The sequence below is a fragment of the Heliconius melpomene genome, chromosome 12, assembly GCF_056956725.1.
Source record: "Heliconius melpomene rosina isolate 202511_hmr_F chromosome 12, ASM5695672v1, whole genome shotgun sequence".
NCBI classification, from domain to species: domain Eukaryota; kingdom Metazoa; phylum Arthropoda; class Insecta; order Lepidoptera; family Nymphalidae; genus Heliconius; species Heliconius melpomene.
This window is the reverse complement of record NC_140400.1, coordinates 5,614,908-5,640,934: the sequence shown is the minus strand read 5'-3', so window position 1 is coordinate 5,640,934 and position 26,027 is coordinate 5,614,908. Positions and strand designations below refer to the sequence as shown.

The following is a 26,027-nucleotide window of genomic DNA, read 5'->3' as shown; positions in this document are numbered from 1 at the left end:
CAATATAAGGAAAACTGTTATATGAAATAATTTATATTTTTGCAACTGTTTAGATATATTTACATCATAATTTTTAAATAGGATTTTTTTGGATATTATTGGGTTGAGGGTTCGATTTCCAGTCGGGGAATGACCGGTAATAAATAAAAAAAATATGCAGCGTTAAGTGCCGTTAATCAACATAGTGTCTTAACATCAGTTTCCATAGGTTAAATGTAATGCGGGATACAGAACGAAAATAAATAAAATTTCGACTTCGCCCGTTAACTTTTTGACAACTTCAATTGAGCAGTAAAAGAATTATTGGACAGGCTTACATGTGATCATTAATTTTAACTTTTTAATGATCCACCATACCCTTTTAAATATTTTCTTTAACCTGCTTACAAATATCGAGGTCACAATCCATCATCATCCGCTTACAAATAAGGAGGATACACTTATGGCTATACACATATAAAGAAATTAATATCATATGTAATATTTTTATTTTTTCGCCCTCGCAACGAGGCAAAGTGCGGCGTTGAGTTCCGCTTGTCAAATCATCAAACAATGCCTTTAGAATTCAGAAAGTAGGGAAGTGTCTAAACACGAAGTTCGGTCTGCTTACCCTGCTAAATGCAAATCGAAATTGCGATAACCGACATTAAAGTGAATGTATTTTGCTTATGAATTATGTATTGACGTATTAACGCCCACGCTGTGATCTAAATAATGAATATTTTATTGATTTTATTACAAGTATTTTATGGCTTATTTCAGTTAATATTAGGTTGCGTAGATACTATAAACGGTTCTAAAATGGCTATTAAGGCCAGTCGTGGCGTAGAGGCACAGAGTGTGACTGTAAGCGCGACGAGTTGTAGGTTCGATTCTCATTCAGGGGAACGGACGCAACAATTTTCAATTTTAAATCTAGCATCGCAATCTAATTAACTCTCTTATTTAAATTCTCAAAGGATATACTTATTCTTGGTACTAGTTTTTCTTTTGCTTCAAAATAAAAATAGCGTTATAAATATTTTCTTATCTTTTACAGCGTTTTGTCGATCAGGATGTGTGTTTTGCATGGGGGGTTTCAATTAACATATAATAGAACATAATATTGATTATTGTTCTTAAAAACTAAAATAGCGCTAATATAAGCTTAAGCTCGGAACGAAAGTTAGTGTTGTAGCTTAAAAAAACGATATAATTAAAAAAACATAATCAATGTATAAAGACATTATTTAATGGCAAGGTTACCCGATTCTTGCTTTGAATCTTTTAGTTTTTACTCATTTTTCGGTTTGCAATTCATTTCAATCGATTTGAGTTTGCATACTATTTATTTGTTTTCGTAATAAACATTTCAAAAGCATAATGCAATAAATAAACCCTTTATTTTTATATTCAATGATTTTATTGCAGCCCCTAAACTTAAGCATTATTAATTTATATTCGGTACTCGGGTTAATATTGGTCCAGTTCACAATAATTCCAATAATTATTATATTTCTTAAATAAATCGTTACTTAAAGAGCAATTATTCATCCCTATCTCTTGTAGACTGAGATCCCCCCCAGACCTACGTCGTTTTAGCAAAGTTGAAATTTTGAGGATTAATAGTCTAATATGTAGTTAAGACTATATGCCTACTTACTAACTTGAAAGTTAGGACCTTAAATTATTTTTTTTAGAAAAAAGAGAAAACATTAAATATTTTACTTATTATTCAAGCCATAATTATAATTTTACAAATTAACATATAAATTGCAAATGCGTTGGATAATACGAAGATCAACATATAGTTAGTCTAGCGGTTCTAAAAAATATAATTTATATTAGAAAAACTTAATTAACATTCAGAACAATTTTAATTACAATGTGTTCAATTATAAAGCTGATTCTTTTTAAAATAATTATAAATGACAAAATAATATTTTATAATATATTTTTTTATTTTATTGACGCCGTTGCGTCGAGGAAGTATTGAAAGTTTTTTTACTGTACACTCGATAGGTGTGAGTTTGAATTTATTTAGAGGAAAATTATTTTTCTAAAAATATTTTTATGATTTCGGTATGATTGAAAAGTATACGGCAGTAATTGGAGAACGGAGTGTTTCAACACTAGGTCCCCTCTACCTACCCTGCTGTGTGCATGTAATAAAAAATCATTAGCACGCAATGTCTTCAGAGTTCGGCCGAATTTAAATTATTATTTCATTTCCTCGAGTGGGGATCGAACACGCAACCAGTCGAATTTACAGCCGCACTCTGTGCCCCTACGCCACGACTGGCCTCGATGATTTTATCTAACAAACAAAATTTATTTTAGCAACAAAAACAATTGTATCTGCACAAGAAAAAAATATACACATACCTTTAATCTATCTATCTTGTATATATCTTCCGAATAATATAAATTTATGTTATATAACGTGGAAGTTTATTATTCTATGCATATATAAAAAGTTATTTAAAAAAATAATCTGATTTCAAATAACTTTATTAGCAAGTTTATTAGCAAGCTTTCTATATAATGTATAATGTTAAGGGCTGTCGTAGCGCATGCTCGATTGTGAAACTGTATACGCAACAGGATGTGGGTTCGATTCCCAAAAAAATAAATATTTAATTTCCTCGTTTCTTCTCAGAAGGCAAACCGCATCCTTGTGTTCCGCAACTCAACACGCAATGCGTCCAGAGGAATCTTGGTTGCCTTAACATTAGGTTCCTAGGGCTCTCTGCCTATTCTGAGATGCGAAAACAATAATAATTCAAAAACTACTGTATCGATTTTGATCAAACAACTGTTCCCTATGAAATATAACATACCTACAGATTTTTGTTGGAAAACATTTAATAATTTTGAACCTAGCAGGATTTGAACCTGCGTCTTTTGGATACATATATTTTCATCAAATGTCAAAATTGTTATACACTTGTTATGATTTATTTACATCTGACTGTAAATGTGGAAAAACTTCGGGAAATTAATTATTTTCCGTTTGGTCGCCCTGGAAACGACACAAGGCAAATCAGCGACTTCCACCACTCAACTTAAAAACACTCAATATCTTAAGTGGAACATAAAGGATGGAGTGACATAACGTATTCGTAACAGTAGGTTCCCCCTCTGTATATTGCTATATTTGGCCGACTGTTTAAAATTACAAGCAATTAAAATAATTTCAACGAACTCTTTAGTTATCTAAATTAAATGTTAAATAAATAACTGTGAAAAATGTGATCATTAATGAAATTAATTTAAATGCTTAGTCTATTATATCTCTATAGCCAAGGCTAGTTACTATTTTCTAGGCCTCGAATGTATACGACCATTTAATTTATTCATTATAATGATAATAATGTAAATATGCTAAAAACTATTACGTGTTATTATATTACATAACAATTTTCAAGTTTTATTATTTGGTATGTATTTATTCTTACAGAAAGATCCGTTAGATATTGGGTTCCGTTTCCGGTCGTCGAAGTGTCAACAAGTCTGTGCTGCTCGAAACCAAAAAACACTAATTAAAATATTATATAAAGTTACACTTGGGGAACCACAGTGCTAAAAACATTAATACAACAGAAGAAATAATTCTGGAATATTTTCAAGATTAACGAAGCAAACACCAAAAATCATTGAGGTAAAATTTACAACAACATTCAATTGTTCGGAATCTAACGTCAGACGGCTACTTTGACAACTACCTTCACAAAATAAATATTTTCTACCAATCTACATTTACGTTCCGTTCCTTGCATTATTATAATAACATGGATCAACAATTCCAATTATTATTCGATAATATGAAGATAGAAATGCAGAAACAGTCAATGGAACTAAAAGAGACTCTTACGAAGAATTTAATGAACCATATAGATAAAAAATTATCTCCTATTATTGAAGAAAATGAAAAATTAAAACAATCAGTTTCAACCTTGAAGAGTGAGATTGAGTACTTAAAAAAAGAAAAGAAAAGTAATAACATGGTTATCTATGGTTTAGAGGAGAGTGAAAATTCGACAACAAAGCTTTTGGATATAGTTAAAGATATTTTCAAAAAAGATTTAAATATATCTGTAGCAGAAAATGAAGTGAATAGACTATACCGTCTAGGAAGAAACAAAACTGAGGGCAAACATAGACCTGTATTACTTTCATTAATAAATGGGTGGAAGAAAGACCATATTATGAAGAATAAAAAAAGTTTAAAGGGAATCTATATATCAGAAGACTATTCTAAAGAAATGATGGAAAAGAGAAAGTCTTTACTACCACAACTAATAGAAGAGAAAAAAAAGGGGAACATTGCTTTTTTGAAAAATGATAAGCTGATAGTCAAAGGACCTAGTACCGACAAAAGGAAAAGAGAAATATCTACTTCACCACAATTAAGGCCGACAACTAAACCTAAAAAGCAACAGACAATAACTTCTATTAAAACTAACAGGACAAACGCCTACGATTTGATGAGAACTCGATCAAGCTCCCTTACTGACATCCACCCACACAAAAATCAATAGCAATTAACAACCGGTAAACGGACTATCCAACTAAATTATGAAAACCAAACAAAAGAACTAACACAATCTTCCCCAAGCCGACTGGTCCTCGTGGGGAAAAGAGACCACAACCCTCCAACTAACCACAAAAGAAAACATGAAAAAAATCACAAAAAATCTAAAATCTACGTTGCAGCCGTCAATGTTCTTACACTAAAAAATGACGAAAATCTTACAGAACTTACATATGCGTTAGAAAAAATCAAATGGGACATCGTAGGCTTGAGCGAAGTAAGGCGAATGGGAGAGAGAATTATTTCTCATCCAGATTTCCTTCTATACCACATAGGTACAACTCCAGGGCATTACGGGGTAGGTTTCATTGTAAAAAAACATCTTTCAAATTATGTGGAGAGTTTTGTAGGAATATCAGAGCGCATCGCATTAATGAACATTAAGCTTCCGGGATATAAAGACTGTTGGTCCCTCATACAAGTATACTCACCCACAGAACAATCCGATACAAAATCAATAGACTTATTTTACCAAGAATTAAATAAAACAATCCAAAACCATGCCCACAAAAACCTTGTTGTACTGGGGGATTTTAATGCCCAGATTGGAGAACGACAAGCAGAAGAAGACATAGTCTTGGGACCTTTTTTATATAGGAAAAAAAAAAGAAGCAGAAACGGAGAGAAACTTGTAAACTTTGCATTGGAAAATGGTTTGAAAATATTAAACACAATGTTCAAGAAGAAAGAAAGCAAGATGTGGACCTGGATATCCCCAGATGGAAAGACAAAAAATGAAATAGATTTCATAATGACTAATAAAAGCAAATACTTTTCAAATATGAAAGTCATAAATAATCTGAATTTCAATACCAACCATCGAATGATTCGAGCTGAACTGCTGACCACTCCACCAAAAAACTCAAGACCAAGAATGAATATGCTAAATATGAAACCTACGAAACACCAAACAGAACAGATAGGAAATTCCTTAAATTCAGAACTTTTGATTTATGATAAAGAGGCATCAAACATGGAAATGCAAGAAAAATACAATTGGCTGGAAGCTAAAATTAAAACATCCATTCAATTAATGACTAATAAAAAAGACCTATCTAACAAGTGGATATCTGCCAAAACTACTAATCTCCTCAATGAAAGAAGGGACATTATAAATAGAAAAAACACTAACGATAGTAGAAAGAAAATAACAATAATCAGCAAAAAAATTAAAGAAAGTATCAGAAAAGACAGAACTCAAAGAAGAACAGAAACAATACAGAGACACATTTTACAGACAGGAGGATTAAAAAAGGCATACAAGGAGCTAACTAACACAAGGGACTGGATAGTACAGATGAAAGGCAAAAACACATCGAAAGAGAATAGAAGACAAGGAATTTTAGAAATTGCCACATCATATTATAAAGAATTATACGTAAGCACCACAACCAAAAAAGAAATAGAATTATTAGAAATCTCACCCGTACCCAGTATCATGCGTGAAGAAATAGAATTCGCAATAGAATCCCAAAAAGATAATAAAGCTCCAGGTCCCGATGGAATAAGCAACGAAATACTTAAACAAGTGAAAGGAACGATAACGCCTATTCTTAAAGAAATCTTTAACGACATTATGAACACAGAAACGACTCCATATCAATGGTCAAAATCCAATATAATCCTACTGTACAAAAAGGGAGACCAGTTCGATATTGGTAACTATCGGCCCATAAGTTTGATGTCAAACCTTTATAAAATATTTGCAAAGGTAATACTCAAACGAATAGAAAAAAAACTTGACGAACAACAGCCAAAAGAACAGGCAGGTTTTAGAAGAGACTTCTCAGTACTCGATCATATCCAAGTTGTTAGGCAAATCATCGAGAAGTATGCGGAATATCAACTTATATATTACTTAGCATTTATTGATTATAGCAAGGCATTCGACTCATTAATACACTCCAACATTTGGGAGGCGTTGAAAGAACAGGGAATTGAACAAAAATATATAAGATTGATCAGAAATGTATACAAAAATAGCTCTGCGTGTATTTCACTAGAAAAGAAAGGAGATTCGTTTCAGATACAAAAAGGAGTAAGGCAAGGAGATCCTCTCTCTCCAAAGCTTTTCTCTGCTGTTTTGGAAATGATCTTTAGGAAACTTGAGTGGGACAATCTAGGCCTAAACATAGATGGCCGCAATCTAACACACTTAAGATTTGCCGATGATATTGTGTTATTTGCGAAAACACCAGAAGACCTAAACAGAATGTTAAATGATTTAGCATCTGAGAGTGAGAAAGTAGGATTAAAATTGAATTCTGAAAAAACAAAAGCAATGACTAATAGATACAAAAGCAGCATAAATGTAGGAGAGTCACAAATTAGTTATGTTGAGGATTATATATACCTTGGACAGCTGATATCACCCACAGAAAACATAAATAAAGAAATCGAAAGAAGGATAGCAAACAGTTGGCGAAGGTACTGGGGCCTAAAGGAAGTAATGAAGGACAAAAATTTCCATATAGCAACAAAAAGCAAATTATTCAATGTCTGCATCTTGCCAATATTAACATATGGAAGCCAAACGTGGGCTATAACAAGAAACGTAATCAACAAAGTTGCTAATTGCCAAAGAGCAATGGAAAGAAGCATGCTTGGAGTAAAGAGGAAAGACAGAATAAGGAGCATAAACATTAGGAGTAAGTCAAAGGTACAAGACGTAACATTAAAAATAAAAAGATTAAAATGGAAGTGGTCGGGACATATAATTAGAGGAAACGAAAAGTGGACTAAAACAGTAACACAATGGTACCCAAGGGACGGCAAAAGGAAGAGAGGTAAACAACATAAAAGATGGGACGATGATATTAGGCAGGTCGCAGGCACAACATGGAGCAGAGTAGCTAAAGATAGAATAGAATGGAGTAGGTTGGAGGAGGCCTTTGCTAACTGGCAAACGGACTCACAGAAAATGAAAAAGGATCAAATATACGAATAATTTTAATAAATATTATATTGTATTAGTATTTATATTGTAGTAGTGAAACAACTAGTTAATTGTATATTCTGTTATATCCGAATAAAAGGCTTATTTATTTTATTATTTATTTATTTATGTATTTATTACGAATTTATATATGAATATATAAATACGTAACTTAGAACTGTGTAGGACACATGGACACATTTAAATGTCCAAGATAAATCCACCCTTAGATACTGGTAACTTTCATCGATAAACGACACAACGACGATCAAACGTAAGTTTCGAATAAATCTTAGATCCCGGACCAAAAAAAAATAATATTGCAATTTCTAAGGGTCGTCTACTTTTTGAACACAAGCCTTCCCCAGATCGGGATCTGAGGAAATGAAGAAAGGGAAGTATATCTATAATAAACAAAGGTTGTCAAAAAGACTATAATTTAACACATAATTTAGTGTGTTCATAAAACACTAGTCTACGACACATTGTTTACACGACCATAAAATTAAAATGTATATACAAAATAAATAATACATAAATATGTTTAAACAGTTGCAAGTCAAACAAGTATTTAAAATTCACATATAAATAGGTAAATATAAAAAAATTAAGACCGTCGTGGTACAGTGGAGTAGTTTGGCTGTAAGCGCGTTGGTTGTGAGTTCGTACCCAACTCGTGGCAGTCATTATTAAATGGGCATTTAATGGGCATGATGGCAGGCTCTAAATTTAACTCTAATATTTAGAAATATATCTTTAGTAAACTCATGTAACCTTTGTTTTGTTTGTTGTTTTGGTAGATGTAAGTGAAAAAGATTATAAAGGCAATGGAATTGTGTCAATCTAGGCAGTTGCTTGTAAGACGTTGTCTACAAGCAACTGTCTCGATTGTGTGTGATACCTTTGTACGTATCCCATAGTCAAAATTTTAGAATTCTGATAATTAAAAGCTATTTCTTATTATACAATCTTTGCTATATTTCATAAAGCTTCAATTATTACCGAAAATACTTTACTCCCCACTAATTTTAAATAATTTTAGTTTTGTCGTTTCATAAAAACTCCAAAAATGGATGGAATGGAGGACGAATAATAAGCAATTGTCAGGATAGGCCGAGCGAAAGTACTGGCATGTACAATCTTTCAATCTTTAAGAGTAAGTTAACCACACTTAATTAAAATTTTACTCCTGACTGATTTTGAATTTTCGATGTGTAAAATTAAGTTATTGTGTATGCTATGGGATGACCTACAAAAAAAGGCTTGTTTAAAATCTTCTCTTGTTACACCACTCCGTTCCCCACTCTTTGCCGCCAGATACACCAGAGGGAAGAAACGAAAATATAAATTTAAATAAATATTTCCTCCCACTTCAATCGCCTCATCATCGTAAGTACGCTCCTGCATCCCACTCGCATCCGCTACTTCGACACCTTGTACATCCCGACGACCCCATCACAGCCGTAAACACCCAGTGTACAGGCATCATTCACTCCTCAGTCTCACGACACACTCTCCGCCGTCGTAGGCGACGAGACCAGTCCTTTTTCACGGCACGTCCGCGGGTTGTTTGGTATTCTATACATTGCCGAGGTATTGTATAGAATACTTGAATTATTCAGATTGCTGGTAACATATGCAATTATATTGACACAACTCGTCTGTCGTCAAAGTCACACAAACACATCTGGTGGTAGGTCAGTTGTGAGTGAGCACAAAGCGGATATACTCAACCATTCTATCAAATTTAATAAGCTCGCTGTCCTCGCTATGATAAAAATATATATTACTAGAATGATCCTCGAGGCTATTTAAAATACAAAAACATCCTAATTTTAATAGAGGAGACGGTTGGAAATTTTTCATCACCTGCGACCCGTTTCTGCAAACTTTGAAATCTCAAACTCATCACACCAGCTAGCAAATTAGAATCAGCTCATTCTGCAAGAATCTAGAGAAGAAGAATCGTTGCGTCGAACTAATAGACGGATGCCACTTCATTCTACCCGTGATCAAGGACTACTCCAAAATGTTCGACACGTATATATCTAAAAATATTTACAACTAAATATACACCATTTATCCGGCTTAAGCGTTTTATTTAAAACAACCAAAATTTAAAAAAATATATCACGGGTACTATAAATTCTTTGCCGAAGTGTATAACAAAATGATATGGGAGTGAAAGTAAATAACAAAGATCTTAATATTAGAAAGAAATAAAGAAATGCTAAAATATTAATTAGAAGAAGTAAATGAAATGGTATATTTGGAATTGTATTTTTTTGGAATTGGAATTTTGGGGATGTTCTTCACTCTGGTACCAAGGCAAAAACGCGGCGTTGAGTTTCGCCACTCAACACGCAATGCCTCGAATTCAGGCTGGGAATGGCAGACGAAACGTCTTAGCATTAGGTTTTTTCTGCCGTTAAAAACTGCCATAAGTAATACATTAAAGTAATATAGTACATATATTTATTTTTATTGACATTCACATTAAAAACTAACTTAATTCAGTATAGCACAGAAAACATATACAACCAATAACATACAACAGCGGTCAATAACATTTTAAAAGCAAAATTATATTAATAACTGCGATGAGGGTAGATCATTTTTAGTATAGATGTTTTTAAATCTTTCTATAAAACTCAGTTAAATATGGAAGTACATATTCATACAGTTTTATAGTACAGTTTTATAGAAATTAAATATTATTTTAACGGGTCGATACGCCCCTATCGGTAGTCCTCGTATAAATAGGTGGTTCTTACAATTGTATAACATTGTTTGTACAATTATGAAGGCGACAGCTACACTTGTTTGGTACGGTATATTATGTAATCTTTGTAATTCGTACAAAAAAAACAATAATAACTTATTAACAAAAAAATATATTATAAAGTGCTTAAAGACTTTTATATAAAAAGTGATTTGGAGTGAAGTGATTTTTTATTATAATTGTGCATATAGGTGATGTGTTTTTATTTTGGTAATCATTTTATTTGTGCGGTTTAATAAATTTTAAAATATTTTGAAACGTTCCAATATGATTCTTAGAAGCTTTGTTTTTTTTAATATTTGGGTATTTATCGAGTGTATTATAAATTTCAACTAGGTAGTTCATTTAATAAAATGACTTATTTATGGATTCAAGTGAAAAAAAAATACATTGACTAATTTTTTATTTTAATTTTTTTTGTTGCCTAAGTACGATTTGATTCTATTTAGAGCTGCACTTAGTCTTGTTGCCCATTTTAATAAATAAAAATAATTCACTCCTTAGAGGGGGAATCGAACCCATAACCATTGCATTCCCGGCAGACGGCTACGACGCTCTCGTTTAAATATTATATGTAAAATTTGAATATATATATTTTTTATTTTAATTACGTATTCAATTGTCCAATTTAAAGATTACATTTACAATTTTAACAGCAATTATAATTTTAACTGTATAATGTTAGAATTTAAAGTTAAAGTTAAATTTTAACTTGTAAACAAGTAATAAAAGATTAATTACCCGGAACGAACTGAATGAATAGAATTGAAAAATTAATTAGATATGTACAATTTAAAATTTAATGTTTTTAAATTTTACTTTAGAAACATATGTGATGTAAATTAAATATATACATCGATATACTTAGTCCGGCCATCTATTACATTTAAAAATAAACAAATTTAAAATATTACTTTTGAATTTGAAATCTGTCATTTTTATACGTTTGTTCATTGATATTTTTTTTAATTTTGCATAAATATGTTGTAAAACATTTTGTGAAATTAAAATGGAGCGGAGTGATAAGGAGAGCCGAATGTCTATGATTGCATCACTTAAAGTAGGTTAGGGTGTTGAATGCATTTTTTAAATATCCTCCATACGTTTTATATTAGTGAAATGTTGTATGTATGTGTGTACCAGAAAGGAACAACGAAACCTTCTCTATTTGTGACAGAAAAAAAAACTGGCCGTCCACGTAGTGTTCGTATAAAAAAGGCGATGAAAGCAGTAAGAGTAAGAATTAGAAGAAATCCTGTTCGAAAACAAGAGATTTTTTCTCGAAAGTTTATGTATGATGCGCCGCCGGGTCGTAAAGCTCAGCAATCGGCAATGAAGAATTTTTGCATAGCAAGAGTGCCTGTTCTGCTGCTTTAACTAATACTTTAAGGTGCAGCAACAAATGGAGACCACTTCGAAGAAGCTCTATATATCATATAATTTTAATGATTTTGTAACAATGTTCTATATTAACATGTAAGTAATAGTAATAAAGGTTTGGAAAAAAAAAAAAAAATGTTTTTCTTTATAACAATATTTATGGTAAGACTTAATATATTGAAGGGAAAAGGGGCTTCTGCTTCTTCTAAATACTTAATTTTACAGGTTTAATGTAGGATTAAATAAGCGATTAAAAGTAATAAAATAGATATAATTTATTAAATTATCATTTGGCATAGAAGTCTCAAAACCTTTTTAGTGCAGGCAGTGTAACATATTAGGTTAGGTTATATCTTAAACAAAATTACATTATCTATTCTGGACTTAAAAATCGTTAATAAAATATTTCATATTTTTCAAGCATTTCTAAGTTACAAAAAGTATAAATATAATGTATATATATTTAAAATAAGTAAGAGTTCTCGTTTTATATAGGACTAGCGGACGCGCGCAGCTTCGCTTGCGTATTTAAGGGTGAATTCTAATAACCCATGAAACATATGTTCAATGAAATATTTTTAAGAGTCTAAATTTCAAATTTTATAAAAATCGGTGGCGATTTAAAGATTTTTCCATACAAACTTTCAACCCCTTATCTGCACCCTTAGGGGGTGAATTCTAGAAAACCATGAAACATATGTTCAATTAAATATTTTTAAGAGTCTAAATATCAAATTTTATAAAAATCGATGGCGATTTAAGAATTTTCTCATACAAACTTTCAACTCCTTATTTGCACTCTTAGGGGTTGAATTCTAGAAAACCATGAAACACGTGTTCAATTAAATACTTTTAAAAATCTAAATTTCAAATTTTATAAAAATTGGCGCTGATTTAATTTTTTTTCCATACAAACTTTGAACCCCTATTTCACCCCTTTAGGGTTAAAATTGTTCAAAATCCCTTCTTAGTGGATGTCCAGATTACGAAAATAAACATCTGTCCAAATTTCACGTTTCTACGCACAGCGGTTACGGCTGTGCGCGCGTCTTACCTCAGTCAGTGAGGACAAGTCCTTTTATATATATAGATATATGGCGTATTCTATGTGCCCGAGGTTCATCTTCCTCTAAAAGATGAATAATATTTCAATTCGAACGAGTACTTACCGAACTTAATAAAAGAAAAATCTAAAGAATTATTATTATAACTAATCAATTTGTTTACTCTTTTTATAGTTTAGTGCTATGCGGAGCTTCGGGAAAAAATGAATTGAAGTTTCCTCAACACTTTAAGTTTGGCGCTGCGACTTCAGCTTACCAAGTTGAAGGCGGATGGAACGCCGATGGTAAGATTTTTTTTACTGATTTTTTTTTATTTTGTACAGTAAATCGAAATACGGACTGGAAAAAAGAAAAAAAGACTGTAAAGAAGTAGTAAAGACTACTAAGATAAGTCTTATGCGTACCAAATTGTGTTATCTTAACTAAATTGATCTAACTGATGGCACAAGGGTGTGACTGTAACGCGACGGTTGTGGGTTCGATCCCCACTCGAAGAGGTGAAATATTTATTTACGTTTATATTTCCATTTTTTCGCTCTGTTGTCGAGGCAAAGCGCGGCGTTGAGTTCTGCCTTTCAACACGCAACTCAAGAATTCAACAGAAAGTGGGGAACGGTGCCTTAACACTAGGTTTCCTCTCCCTGCTGTGCGCGGGAACCAGTGTGAAGCTAATTTTAGTTTTTATTATTACAGATAAAGCTCCTAGTATATGGGATGATTACTTTCACAATTATCCAAATTCGACAGATGATGACGGCAATGGAGATGTGGCATGTGACTCGTATCATCGATGGCAAGATGATATACAAATCGCTTCAGATTTAGAATTAGATTTTTACAGGTTATTTTTTATCTTTAATTTCGTTTACTCTTCTAGCGAGACAAACAAAAGTATGGAAAATGGAGAGTATCTTAGCACTTAAGATGTATTGTGTGTTGGTTGACAATATGCTTGAATTTAGCCAAAATGAGAAGCTTAGAGTCAAGTGTACGTTTTGGGGTACGCATTAATGCGTATTTTACACAAAGTTGATATAGTGAAAACTTTGAAATTATTTTTATTTTTCAGATTTTCAATATCATGGTCAAGAATATTACCCAGAGGTACACCAGAGTATGTGAGCAAAGCTGGTTATGAATATTATAAAAATCTAATTAACGGCTTACTGAAAAGAAAAATAGAACCAGTAGTCACTATCTATCATTTTGACTTACCACAAAGACTTGAAGACTTAGGTAAGTTACTGAAACCAGACTTTTCTACTTATACTTCTTTACAAATAATATAAAATTGAAGAGTTTATTTTATTGAATGCACTAATGAAGCCCATAGTCAAATTTATTGATGATATAAATATGAATGAAGCTATAAGCGTATATTCTGTGTACCCTGCAAACATTATTTCAATTTAGCTTCTTTGATTTTTATAGCACATTTGATCAAGTGTTGATTACTTTTGATTATTTTTGATTACTTTTGATTACTTTTGATTACTTTTGATTACTTTTGATTAGGGAGACAATTTAGTGTTTGAACGACCAATTTATTCATTGAAATACACTTATATTGAGACATGGTAATAAGATACTGTAAACTCACGTCTATCAGTGTTACGAAAATTGGGCGGAAAATAGAAACGGAATATCTCAACACCAGGTTCTCACTGTCTACCCTACTATGCGGGTAAAAGTGTGAAATTGTAAATAAAAAACTCACCACATTTTAAATTTGGACGAACTTTTTTGATAATGGTCAAATTAGTAATCAAACTCCATACGAGGAGATGTTTATACATTTAGAATATTTTATTTAGGCTGGAGCAAAGTTAGATAGTACTTACCATTAACATCAATTCACAGCTTAATTAAATTTTGTTTTTGCAGGTGGATGGGCAAACCCTCTAATAACTGATTGGCTTGCTGACTACGCGAGGGTTTTGTTCTCTTTATATGGTGACAAAGTGAAGACTTGGATATCTATTAACGAACCTTTCATCATGTGCAACCTAGCTTACACTTCTAATTTAGGTCCAGGTGTAATAGATTATGATATTGGCTACTTTCAGTGTGTAAAAAACGCTATGGTAGCTCATGGGAAGGTTGCGAAGGTATATAGGGAGGAATTTAAACAAATATATAATGGTAAGTAATGATCTTTATATGGAGGAAGAAACAATATAAATATAGTACTCTATGAATATCTAGATAACACGCTCCACAAGCTGTAGAGAAGAAGAATAATGGAAGATTTATGAGATATTATTGTGTATTTAAATGACGAAAGAAGTTATAAGGGACGATAATTCAGAACAGCACGTTCAAAAATTGTGAAAATATTTCTCATTTCAACCATTTTAGATTTTTTTTTAATATTTTACCCCTCAGTCATTTTTTCCAATAACTATGAAAATATGTTTTGATCAACAGGTCGTATTGGAATTGTAAACCAGCTATTTAATTTGATACCAGCGACGAAAGACGACGAGAAGCTTACAGAACTGGCAACCGAAATATATGTATGTTTATTTATTGTTAAATTTCTATTATAAAATAGACCATAAATTGTCAATCATGAATAAGTAATAAATTTAATAATAAAAACGTGAATAAAAATAAGACTACTCAAGAAAAAATTATATATGAAAATAAAGTAATTAAAAATCTAATTCTAATTATATAATCGATACTAAGGTACCAAGTTTTATAATGTTGTATTGTTAATTGTAGTTATATTGCCTCCACCATACAATTAACGCATATAAGGAAAGGTCAATGTTTTATCAGTTTTAGTGTATTGTTATTTTTATCTACGACATACGTCCGTTCTTTTTTTTATGAGTTATGTTTTGTTTATTTTTAACCGACTTCTCTAAGAAAAGGAGGTTATCAATTCGACTGTATTTTTTTTCTTTTTATTTCATATTTTAATTCTGATAGTAGTTGTCAATTCGGACACTGTATACGCTTGCAGTGTTTGCTTTCAAACGGCTGATAAAATATTTATTTCAAAATGTTGTAATAGTAAACCAAAATAAACAAATAATGATTTTTTTTTCTAGTCAGGATTGTTCTGTTATCCTATATACTCGAAAACTGGCGGCTGGCCGCACACCATACAAAGGATAATAGCAGAAAATAGTCTGAAGAAAGGACTTAGAAAATCCAGATTACCCGATTTTACTGATGAAGAGAAAGAGCTTATTAGAGGTACTTATTTTATCTTAGAATGCATCACAACGTGCGCGTTATTGAGTAGTAGTTCCGTAGTTTTTAGTCTAGTTGGCAATGTGGTCATGCTATCTCAGGCTATCTCATGTTGAAGCTTATGCACTACGTCACGGATCCTAAGACAGCAACGAATGAAATATTACGTATGGTGTCCTGGTAATCTCTGATGCAAAGACCGTTTATCCCGAACACATTCCCGATGGTTCCCATTCCCGAGTAACCTAACTTCCACTCAGGCTATTTCCACGCAGGCATTTTTAAGCGATACTTTTGTACTTAAAATTCCTATTCTAATATGATTATTTAAGAGTATTTTAAATAAGAAGTGAACAATTGTATAAATTTAAAATCCTGTCTTCGGGATGATATTTTTTCGCAGGCTCCGCAGATTTCTTCGGATTGAACTATTATACTAGTAGGCTTGTGAGACAGGCGAAACAAGATGAAAGAAGTGCTGACTTTTTTAGCTACATAACGGAATTGGATGTATATTTGGATAACGATCCTGATTGGAAAACGGGTGGTTCCTCTTGGTTTTATGTAAGTAGTATCGTTATTTTACTGTTCCTTTCTTTAATAATACATATACCATAAGAATATTCTGTTAGTCCGTCGACATATTTAGAAACAAAGATAAATTTGTAGCGCCTAAGTATAAGTAACTATAGTATATATTAAATATTTATTTGCTAATTTGAATTATTTTCGTGTTTTAGTATCATCATCATTTTAAAAACAATATTTAATACTAGACAATAAAAATACTGAAAATTGAAATTTTAGACAATTAAATAAAGCAGTCATTTTGTCGACTGACTGACAAAAAAATTAAAAATCATTGTTAATGGTTCTACTAGATCTATAAATGTCCTTAATAATAGATGTTTTCATTTATTACAGGTATACCCAGAAGGAATACGCAACCAATTATCCTGGGTGCAAAAAAGTTTTGGAGATATTGAAATCGTGATATATGAGAACGGATACACATCGTCCGAATACAATTTGCGCGACCGCGATAGAGTTCACTATTACAAGGACCATTTGGAACAGGTAAACTATAATTTAGCAGTAAATTTTTAAATTGTTTGTGTTCTTTTTTTTCTTTGCTACACGCTGTATCCCGCACACAGCAGGGTAGACAGAGGGAACCTCTGTTCCCCACTTTCTGCCGAATTCTGGAGGCATTGCGTGTTGAGTGTCAGAACTCAACGCCGCGCCTTGCCTGGACACCAGAGCGAAGAACGGGAAATATACACGTAAATAAATATTTCTCTTCCTCGAGTGGGGATCGAACCCATAGCCATCGCGTTACAGTCACATCCTTGTGCCGCTGCGCCACTAGAGCCTTTTAGTTTATTTAGTTTTTATTAAAGAAAAATATATGTACATTATTGCTTTTATATTTCTAGTGGCGCAGCATTTAATTTAACCTTGGGTTTAAACCTGTGGGTTCGATGTCCACGCCAGAAAATGAAACAATTTAATTTTTATACTTAAATGGATGACAATTGACGATGAATTCATCATTTAACATGTGAAATGGACAACAAAGAATGGAGTGTCTTGACATTAGGTTCTTTGCGATTGTCTTTAGGCTTAAATTGAAAAAACTTAATCCAAATAAGCATATCTTTATTTAAAGTTTTATTATTTAATTTAAATCAAACTGGCAGAAATAAAAAAATAATAGAATAAAATAAGTTTTATTATTTTCTTCTGTTTTTAGATTCTTCTTGCAATTTACGAGGATAAAGTAAACGTGACAGGATATACAGCGTGGACTATGATGGATAACTACGAGTGGGGTTCGGGATTTTCGTAAGTGGCTTACTGGACTGGATCAGGGTTGATTAATAAGATATTACCTAAGTAACAATCAAGCCATGACTAGAGAATTGGACAGAACTGAAAAATTACATTTCTTCGCTGCATTGCGTTCAAATTATTTAACGTTCAGTAGAAGCTATTTATAGAAGCTGATTAAGCTTCTGTTTATACCCTGTGTACCAGAATAGGCTGTGATATCGAAAATCACGCTCTGAGCTGGTTCAGACACCCGGATCTTCACTTTCATTAAAAATAAGTGTCGATGGCACGTCGGACTTAGGAGTCCGCACCAGGGTGTGCTGTACACATTCGCTAACGATAACGATAGCTTCACACTTTCTCCAGAATCAACCTCTGTTTATCCTGAAGGTCAAGGCACTATGTTCCCCATTAAAATATTAAACCTTGAATATTTATATTTCAGAAGCAAATTTGGCCTTTACGCAGTGGATTTCAACTCTCCAGAACGCACAAGAACGCCACGCGATTCTGCTTACTACTACACAAATGTGATACGTACTAGAAGTACAGAATTATCTAGTAATTATATAAATAATGAACTTTAATTGGTGTTTTACTTCTTTAACGGTGTACCATAACACCCACAAAAACTATTTATGAAACCGATTTTGATTAGATTTCAACAAATCTGTGTAGTGTGTATTTTAATCTGCATAGTAAGATATAGGGAATCGCTCGCTGTTTTTAAGCGATTTTTAAGCAATAGCCAGGACGATTCTAAAGAGGCATAATTTGCTACACAATAACTAATGAACAACAGTTTGTTGGGAAACGTACAGAAATGTGAACGTAGCGGCGCACCCGTACCTCATGGAAGCCTTAAATTATTTTAATTATAATAAAACAGCGGTTAAATATTTTTGTAAACTTTGCTCTGGTCGGGGCGTCACGTTCCACCACTCAACATGACATACCTCCAGAATTCAGTATAATAATGTGTGGGGGGAAAGAAGAAGTAATATTCACGGAGTGTCTGTATTTTCACAGGTTCACTCCATATACTCTGCTAAGTAGGCGATACAGTTTGAAGCTGAAAAAAAAAGTTTAAATAATGGTAGCATACTTATAATTATTACGGTATTACGGTACAAATATAAAAAATAGTTTTTTTTCATGATTTTATTCATGATTGATCGATTAGTGCGGTTGAAGTTGAAGTTTGAATTTCAAAAACTTCAAACTTTCCTTTCCTCAGGCTGTCGACATGATCCTCCTTCATTATTTTTTTACTATAAATATACTAATAAGTAATAGTAATAGTTTAAAAAACTAAAACATGATTTTTAACAGAACACATAATAATAATAAGACGAAACAAGATTCTATCTACCAATTCCATCACCAGATGAGCTCATGGTACCAAATTTTTAATCTATATAATCTATAATGTAATCTATATAATAACCAAGTTTAATGATGATACCACAATTAGAAGTCATTATATTTCTAAGAATTCACATTCTTAGATAATAAATTACCAGTCAATGGATTATATAGAATAGGTACTAACGGAAACGTACGGATCGCCCGCTTGTACTATACGAATATTATATGAAAATATTTTCAGTATACAATAATAAAAATAATTAATAAAATAAATATTAACCTAAATAATCAAAATAAGCCGAATAAGAATAACAAGTGGACGTAAGTAAGGGAAATAAAATTTGTTATATTAGAAAAAATATCTGAGTAATTGAATTAAATCAATAGGAAAATATTAATAAAAAAAAACCCGGCGTTGAGTTCCGCCACTCAACACACAATGTCTCGAAATATTCGGCAGAATGCGGGGAACGGAGTATTATGATTCGACTAAACGAATACTTGTAAATATCGTCATAAATATTTTTGTATTTAATTTTTATTTATATATTTTTTTTATTTATGAAGATGATGCAATTAACTGTCCAATACAAATAAATAAAAAACATATCTTATCTCCTATATCTAAATATTGTTTGTAATTGTATCTATTTTAACATTCTTGTGTAGCATCGGCATATTTATAAATATAGTAGCTTCATTTCTGCACTTTGTATTCGTTATTGCAAATATTCGCGACAATTGACCGTCTACGAGTTTATTGACCGTCTACGCGTACATTTTAACTTTTATTGATTCTTAGTTTCTTCCGTCGATTCCGTCGAAATCCGTCGAATTTACGAGACATTGTATGTAAAGTAGAGAAGCGTAACGCCTTGTTTTTTCTACCACGGTGGTTTTCCAGTTTATTTACATTTTCTGTAAATAAATTAAATACTTATATGAAAGAGAATCGAATGCTGAACTATTGTGTTTATAGTCAGATACAGTAGTAAATTAGTAAATGTGTACAGTCAATTGCTTTACAAAAAAACATATTTTGGCGTCATAATGGAATAAGAAACTGATAGTATTTTATTACTAAATACTTGGATCAACTCAATAGATTAAAACCATGGTGCTTATTCATTTGTTGAGGCCAGTTGTGGTTTTAGGTTCGGCAACCTCAGGAGACCATACCCTGCTGTGAGAGGAATGCAACGTGAAGTTGATTGTATTTATTACTTTAAAAGATAATTAACAATATGTTTTTCTTCTTTTTATTTCGCTAGTCAATGCGGAATACCAGCTACCAGCTGGTATTCCGCAGGATGGCGTTCTCTTTCCTCTCATTTTTTCCATTTTAATCAGCTTCGTAAAAATGTTTTGCCTTGGACAATATTCCTGGCCCTCCCACTCTTGCTGGCTGTTAGATGAATTTTCGGACTGAAGAAATTTAATCACATTAGTCAGCATCGCGTCAGGCTGCAGTGGTTTTCTTTGAAGGATTGTCGAAATCTCCACACGCGTGTGTCACGCTCTTATAATCCATTATTTTTAATTCTAATATTCCTTCCTACCTTGAGGGTCCTTCCTAGGTCCCAATTCTCGTATTCCGCTCAGCCTCCACTCGAAAAGAAACAACATCCTAGAGATGCCACTGTTACACTAAAACATTTACTGTAGGAGCACTGAAATTATGGAATGCTTTACCACGATTCTATTTCTATAAATATCATTAAACGTAAAGTTAAGAATTATTATTATCTTCGAATGTAGTATAAGCAGTACGTATGTATGTATTTTTATCATCTTTTTATTTATTTAATCTTTCTCTGTATGTGTACTTAAGGTATACATGGTCAATCACTTTTACAACTTTTGTCAATTAATTATATTGTATTGTTTGTTCACTTCGCTTTGTACCACATTGTGCTCGTACTTTTGGTTATATCCTTCTGGAATTTGGATTGGTTGCTTCATAGAGGTCACTTTTAGTAATAAGGTCGCCTTTGTGAATTTTATGTACACGTAATGTGTCCTATCAATGGTGCTAAAGACTTTTTATCTTATCTTATAATTGATATCGTGATTATTGACTGGGGGCAATCTATACCCTATTAAAATACTAAATTAAAGTTTATATAAAAAACATGGCAGTGTGGTCAGCCAAGTTCCAAAAAGTAAAAAAAAATATAATTTTTCATTAATGGTTAACCATTTCGAGCCACATTTCACGCTTTTTAAACTCGTAAACCAAATTATGTGCACAGCACAAACGGCTATAGATATATTAACGTTGAAAGACTGGTAATTTTGTGACTGACGCACTTGCATATAAAAAGCTTAACCTACTTCTAGATGACCTAGAACTTTATATTTGGTGTTAATTGCTAAGGTAGTTTTATGGGCATACAGAGGATAAATAAACATCTGAAAAAAAAATAATAATAACGTTTATCAATAATTTTTTACCTTACCTAAGCTTATTTTTATACTTTTAAGCGCATTTAAATAAGCGCTTGTTATTTAAAAGAAACATCCTTTTATTTCGTTTTACTTCTCAGCAAATCATTCAATTTGAAAAATTCAATTTGGCACTCGTATTGTAGAAATTCGCTTTATCTTAGTCTGCCATCTTGGGTATTCTAAAATGCTTATTATGACGTCAGAAAACTATCATACATATCCAAACTAAACACGTAAACAAATCTAAATTCGATGGTATTATGTAATTTATTTATTAAATGCTTTTTTACACCAACAAGATGACATATCTTATAAAAATAATAATAGAGAATACAATTTTGGTGTAAACCAAACTTGACACCACATTGCATCTCAATCAGGCAACCTTTACCATAAAAAAAGATCAGAAGACGCAATGAAAGTGGTGGTTACAAATGAAATGGTAACAGACAATTGGAGATGATTGTTCTTCAATTGTCTGTTATACTTATTGCATTGCACATATGAAGCATTTATAGATTTTAAGACAGTAAAAAGTATACTAAACTATACTAACTTGCTGATTGTTGATTCCTAGCCTTATATCTGACCATATAACTTTAATCTGTGCAATAGTTGTGCTGTGGTCGGGAGAGAATCCTGATTAAAATGGACAAAGAATTTGGTATTTGGAGAGATGAGATGAGAGTTGACCATAGATTACGCGTTGTAAAGCGAAATAAAGATTTCTAATCCATATAGCGTAAAAATTATTAAATAAACTACCAAGTTTTAACATACAATGTGAACGCAGTGAAACATTGCGTGAACAAACTACAAAACAGTAATAGGCAATAAACTGCAAAATTCTGTGCTTTGTGAATACCAAATTACGTGGATTATATAAGAATGATTTAATTGAACTAAAAATTTTTAAAAAAAATCTTTTTACGTAAACATAGTTTCTATCCACAAGATAACGCCATCTGCGAACATCTACGAAAACTAAAACAACTAATCGATATTTACATCGCCGTCTGCTGACTACCGTAATTGTAGTAGTTCCTTGAAAAGCCACAAGAGGCCACAACAAGAGGCCGATTTATAAAAAACATTCATAGAAGATTTGAACGAACTTTGAAAATTTCAAAATGAGATTAAAAAGCAAAAAACTTTGATACTGCAAAGCTGTGAAAAGGTGACCATACTTTTTGGCACGTAATGGATTAATTTGTTGGTGAAGCTAAGAGCGCGTAACTACTCCATATTGAACTTGGCTCTAATTTGACATTAATGATTTTAGTGGGTAAATCCCAGATAATCATAATCGTAATTAATATTATTGGTAAATTCAATTACAACTCACGCAATATATTATTTTGCATAATTAAGAAAACGTCATTTTTGTTATTCTTAAAATATTCTGATTAGATTTAGATTTAACTTGGTATTAAGATAATTTATTTCTTTACAAAATCAAATAACCATATGAAATATACGCGAATGTATTACTTAGTAATTTTGTATAGAGAAACCGATTTTTGATAATTTGATTTTATTAATTATATTGTATTCATTTCATTTTCTACTGTATCTGACCACGTGCAGTGATGAGTTGAGAGTTAAAATGGGGAAAAACGTGTCACTCTGATTATTCTATTTTATGGCAAAAAGTGTAGTGACGTTTTAAAAATATAAATCAAATCAGCTACACGCTGTATCCCGTTTGGGATAGTATATTTATCGAGAAAGGTTATAGGCTATATAACATAGCTATTAGTTATTTCCATTTTAAAATGCGGACGAAGCCATCGGTAAAACCTATACGCTAAATTACAAAAAAAATAATATAAACAAAGACACAAATATTCAGAAGTCAACAATCTCAAGTGTACTCGTATATCAATACAGGAGTACTTATCCAATTGACATTCAAATGCTTGATTATACGAGTATACGAGTCGTCGACATTTGGTTGAATTGAAATTCGATGTCCTAGCAAATTATTTTTTTTTGTTTGCACCATTAGTCATTATTTTAAAAGATGTTGGTTTAGTAATTAAGGATTCTAATTAGAATATAAATAAATAATGAAATATTTTTGTTTATGCATTTTTTTATCAGTTTTAGCTGTTTGTTGGTGCAACACTATAGCGACAATTTATTAAATTATTTTTTATTAATTATTATTATTATTATAACTTCGTGACTTAAGGCTTACTAAGAATGACACTATCATGTTACAAAGTCTATAGCGCTCTTGATGAATTTAGCTTTCATACTAAAACAACGTTTTCATAAAAAACCGATTAGTAGTCCCAAAGATTTTAAGGTTTAAATAAACAAACAAACTCTTCCACTATCTATATATATAAAATCGAAAGGTCACTCACTCATCACGAAATCTCAGAAACTACAAGTGCTAGGAATCTCAAATTTTGCATAGGAGTTACTTATAGGACGTAGGTGCTCGCTAAGACGGGAATTTGCAATATTCGACTTCTAAGGGGTTGTTTTTGGGTCGAAAGTTTGTATGAAACTTCGTTACTACGAATGCTAGGAGTCTCAAATTTTGCGTAGACGTCACTTGGACGTAGCCATGGAGACAGAAATTAATAATAACAGAGTTCACGCGGGTGTAACCGCGAGCGGGCCGCTAGTTTTTAACATTAGAATAGATTAGTTATTATTATTCATTTAAATGTATATAATGGTTTGTTGTATATATGTAGCTTTTTATTTTTTTTGTTTTTATAGACAAAAAAAAAATATATATATATATATATATATATATATATTGTATCATTTTATTTCATTGTTATATTTTTAGGGTTCCGCACCTGTTACGGAAAAAAGGAACCCGTAAAAGATCATTTTGTTGTCTGTCTGTTAAGGCTCTTAACTTATCTATCTGAATCTTATTAAAATATTAGTTTTTCTTAAACTGATATCTCATTATTTTTTTACATATCATTATTTTATTTTATAATTTTTATTATTTTAAAGAAATTAAATATTGACTCTACACCTAACGCTAAATGATGTTTAAAACAGGTATTTTTTTACATATATATATATATATATATATATATATATATATATATATATATATATATATATATATATGTGTGTATTTATGTTTGTGTATTTATTATATATATATCTGTATGTATTTTCAAAATTGATATTTTGTTTTTAATTTTTTTTTTTTATTTTTGCACGCCTACACTTTTTGTTCTCCCACATGACAGGTTGGCTGGTAGAAAATGCTTGTTAGCGTTAAGCCCGCCTATTGTACATTTTTTTAAATTTTTTTGTGCAATAAAGAATATAAATAAATAAAATTAGTAGATTGCTGTTAAAAGACTTATCAAATTTTTGGAAGCGATAATTTGGCGTTACAAGCTTAACCTCATTTCCTCGTTCCTATCGCACATATATATCATAATTAAAATTAATGATATAATATTGTGTAACTGAATAATTAGTAAGGTGGTCTAATTAATAATTCTAAATAAATTTTGTAATTCATTCTTGTATCTAAGATTGGTTAGGTCTCACGTGAGAGCGTTAGCTTAGTTTAAAGGTAGAAAATATTATGGAAACTAGTATATAATATTTAAAACCTAACGTTTCTTCGAAAACTTGGCTTGCCTTTGGTTTATATACAATAAAAACCCAACATGCACAATCAATGTTTTTGTCAATCAGTGTTTGAATATTCTCCATATAAAAAATATGCTTTTGCATAATTATTCTAAGTTGTTTGCTCATTTTATATGGTCACCAAGAGTTTTTTGAGGAATTATACAAATATTACGTCATGAAGGTTATGCCTTGCCTTGTCCTACAATAAGACGAGAATCGTAAAATTTTATTGCTTTTCTTATATTATTTCGTAAGAACAACATTAAATAAGTTACATGGCGGATTAAAAGTGGGAACCTAACTGAGTCATTGAACACGCAATGCCCCAAGTATCCGCATATTGGGCCTTAGCATTTCGAGTGACTGCCAATCGCGATAATCAAGAGAGAGTAAGGCCAAGTTGGTCTCATAGAAATTGGGAGTACAAATACATAGTGTAAACATAGTGTAAACAATACTTCACACCAAAGCAATACAAAAATAACAAAAAAAAAACAAACAATTTTCATATATTTTGTCTAAGTTTACTTAATAACTACATCATTCATACGTAAAATACATAAACAAATCATATCTTTGTTGTAAAATTCGAGACTTATTTAACAGTCAATCTTTCCAAGAAGCGCTGTAAAATGAGATTTTACAGCTGAAACTACGGGAGATAGAAATGGAAAAAGTATAGCAAGAGTCACAAACTGGACACGAACGAAGTTGCGGGCGACGACTAGTATGTCTGGATTCCATACCTTCCTTCTTCATATAGTTTTACACAAATCGGTCGTCTTATTGACGACCTATTCGCAACCTATGAGA

General features: G+C 31.7%; 2 protein-coding genes across 3 annotated transcripts; both read left to right on the top strand.

Annotated features, from left to right (window-relative positions):
- The first annotated feature begins 3,569 nt into the window (after positions 1 to 3,569).
- Positions 3,570 to 7,622, top strand: LOC146533595 (uncharacterized). The gene has a single exon (XM_085194219.1). It carries the CDS (start codon positions 3,771 to 3,773, stop codon positions 4,518 to 4,520), a length of 750 nt encoding a protein of 249 aa, XP_085050345.1. The 5' UTR covers positions 3,570 to 3,770; the 3' UTR covers positions 4,521 to 7,622.
- Positions 7,623 to 10,184: 2,562 nt separating this feature from the next.
- Positions 10,185 to 18,376, top strand: LOC146533594 (myrosinase 1-like). 2 transcript variants are annotated; one of them, XM_085194583.1, is made up of 11 exons: positions 10,185 to 10,334; positions 12,909 to 13,018; positions 13,428 to 13,575; positions 13,804 to 13,970; positions 14,619 to 14,876; positions 15,162 to 15,250; positions 15,794 to 15,941; positions 16,342 to 16,502; positions 16,863 to 17,015; positions 17,692 to 17,783; positions 18,217 to 18,376. In XM_085194583.1, exons 1-11 carry the CDS (start codon positions 10,309 to 10,311, stop codon positions 18,356 to 18,358), a joined length of 1,494 nt encoding a protein of 497 aa, XP_085050709.1. In that variant the 5' UTR covers positions 10,185 to 10,308; the 3' UTR covers positions 18,359 to 18,376. The 2 variants fall into 2 exon arrangements, with proteins under 2 accessions (XP_085050709.1, XP_085050708.1); XM_085194582.1 differs by lacking the exon at positions 10,185 to 10,334 and adding an exon at positions 11,577 to 11,766.
- The last annotated feature ends 7,651 nt before the right edge of the window (positions 18,377 to 26,027 follow it).

Bases quoted from the DNA above. Each gene is read 5' to 3' on its own strand.
- LOC146533594 (XM_085194582.1), top strand. From the start codon at position 11,693: ATGGAGACCACTTCGAAGAAGCTCTATATATCATATAATTTTAATGAT. The intron at 11,767-12,908 runs GTAAGTAATAGT...CTCTTTTTATAG, and splicing joins ACAATGTTCTATATTAACAT to TTTAGTGCTATGCGGAGCTT. The intron at 13,576-13,803 runs GTTATTTTTTAT...TTTATTTTTCAG, and splicing joins TTAGAATTAGATTTTTACAG to ATTTTCAATATCATGGTCAA.
- LOC146533595 (XM_085194219.1), top strand. From the start codon at position 3,771: ATGGATCAACAATTCCAATTATTATTCGATAATATGAAGATAGAAATG.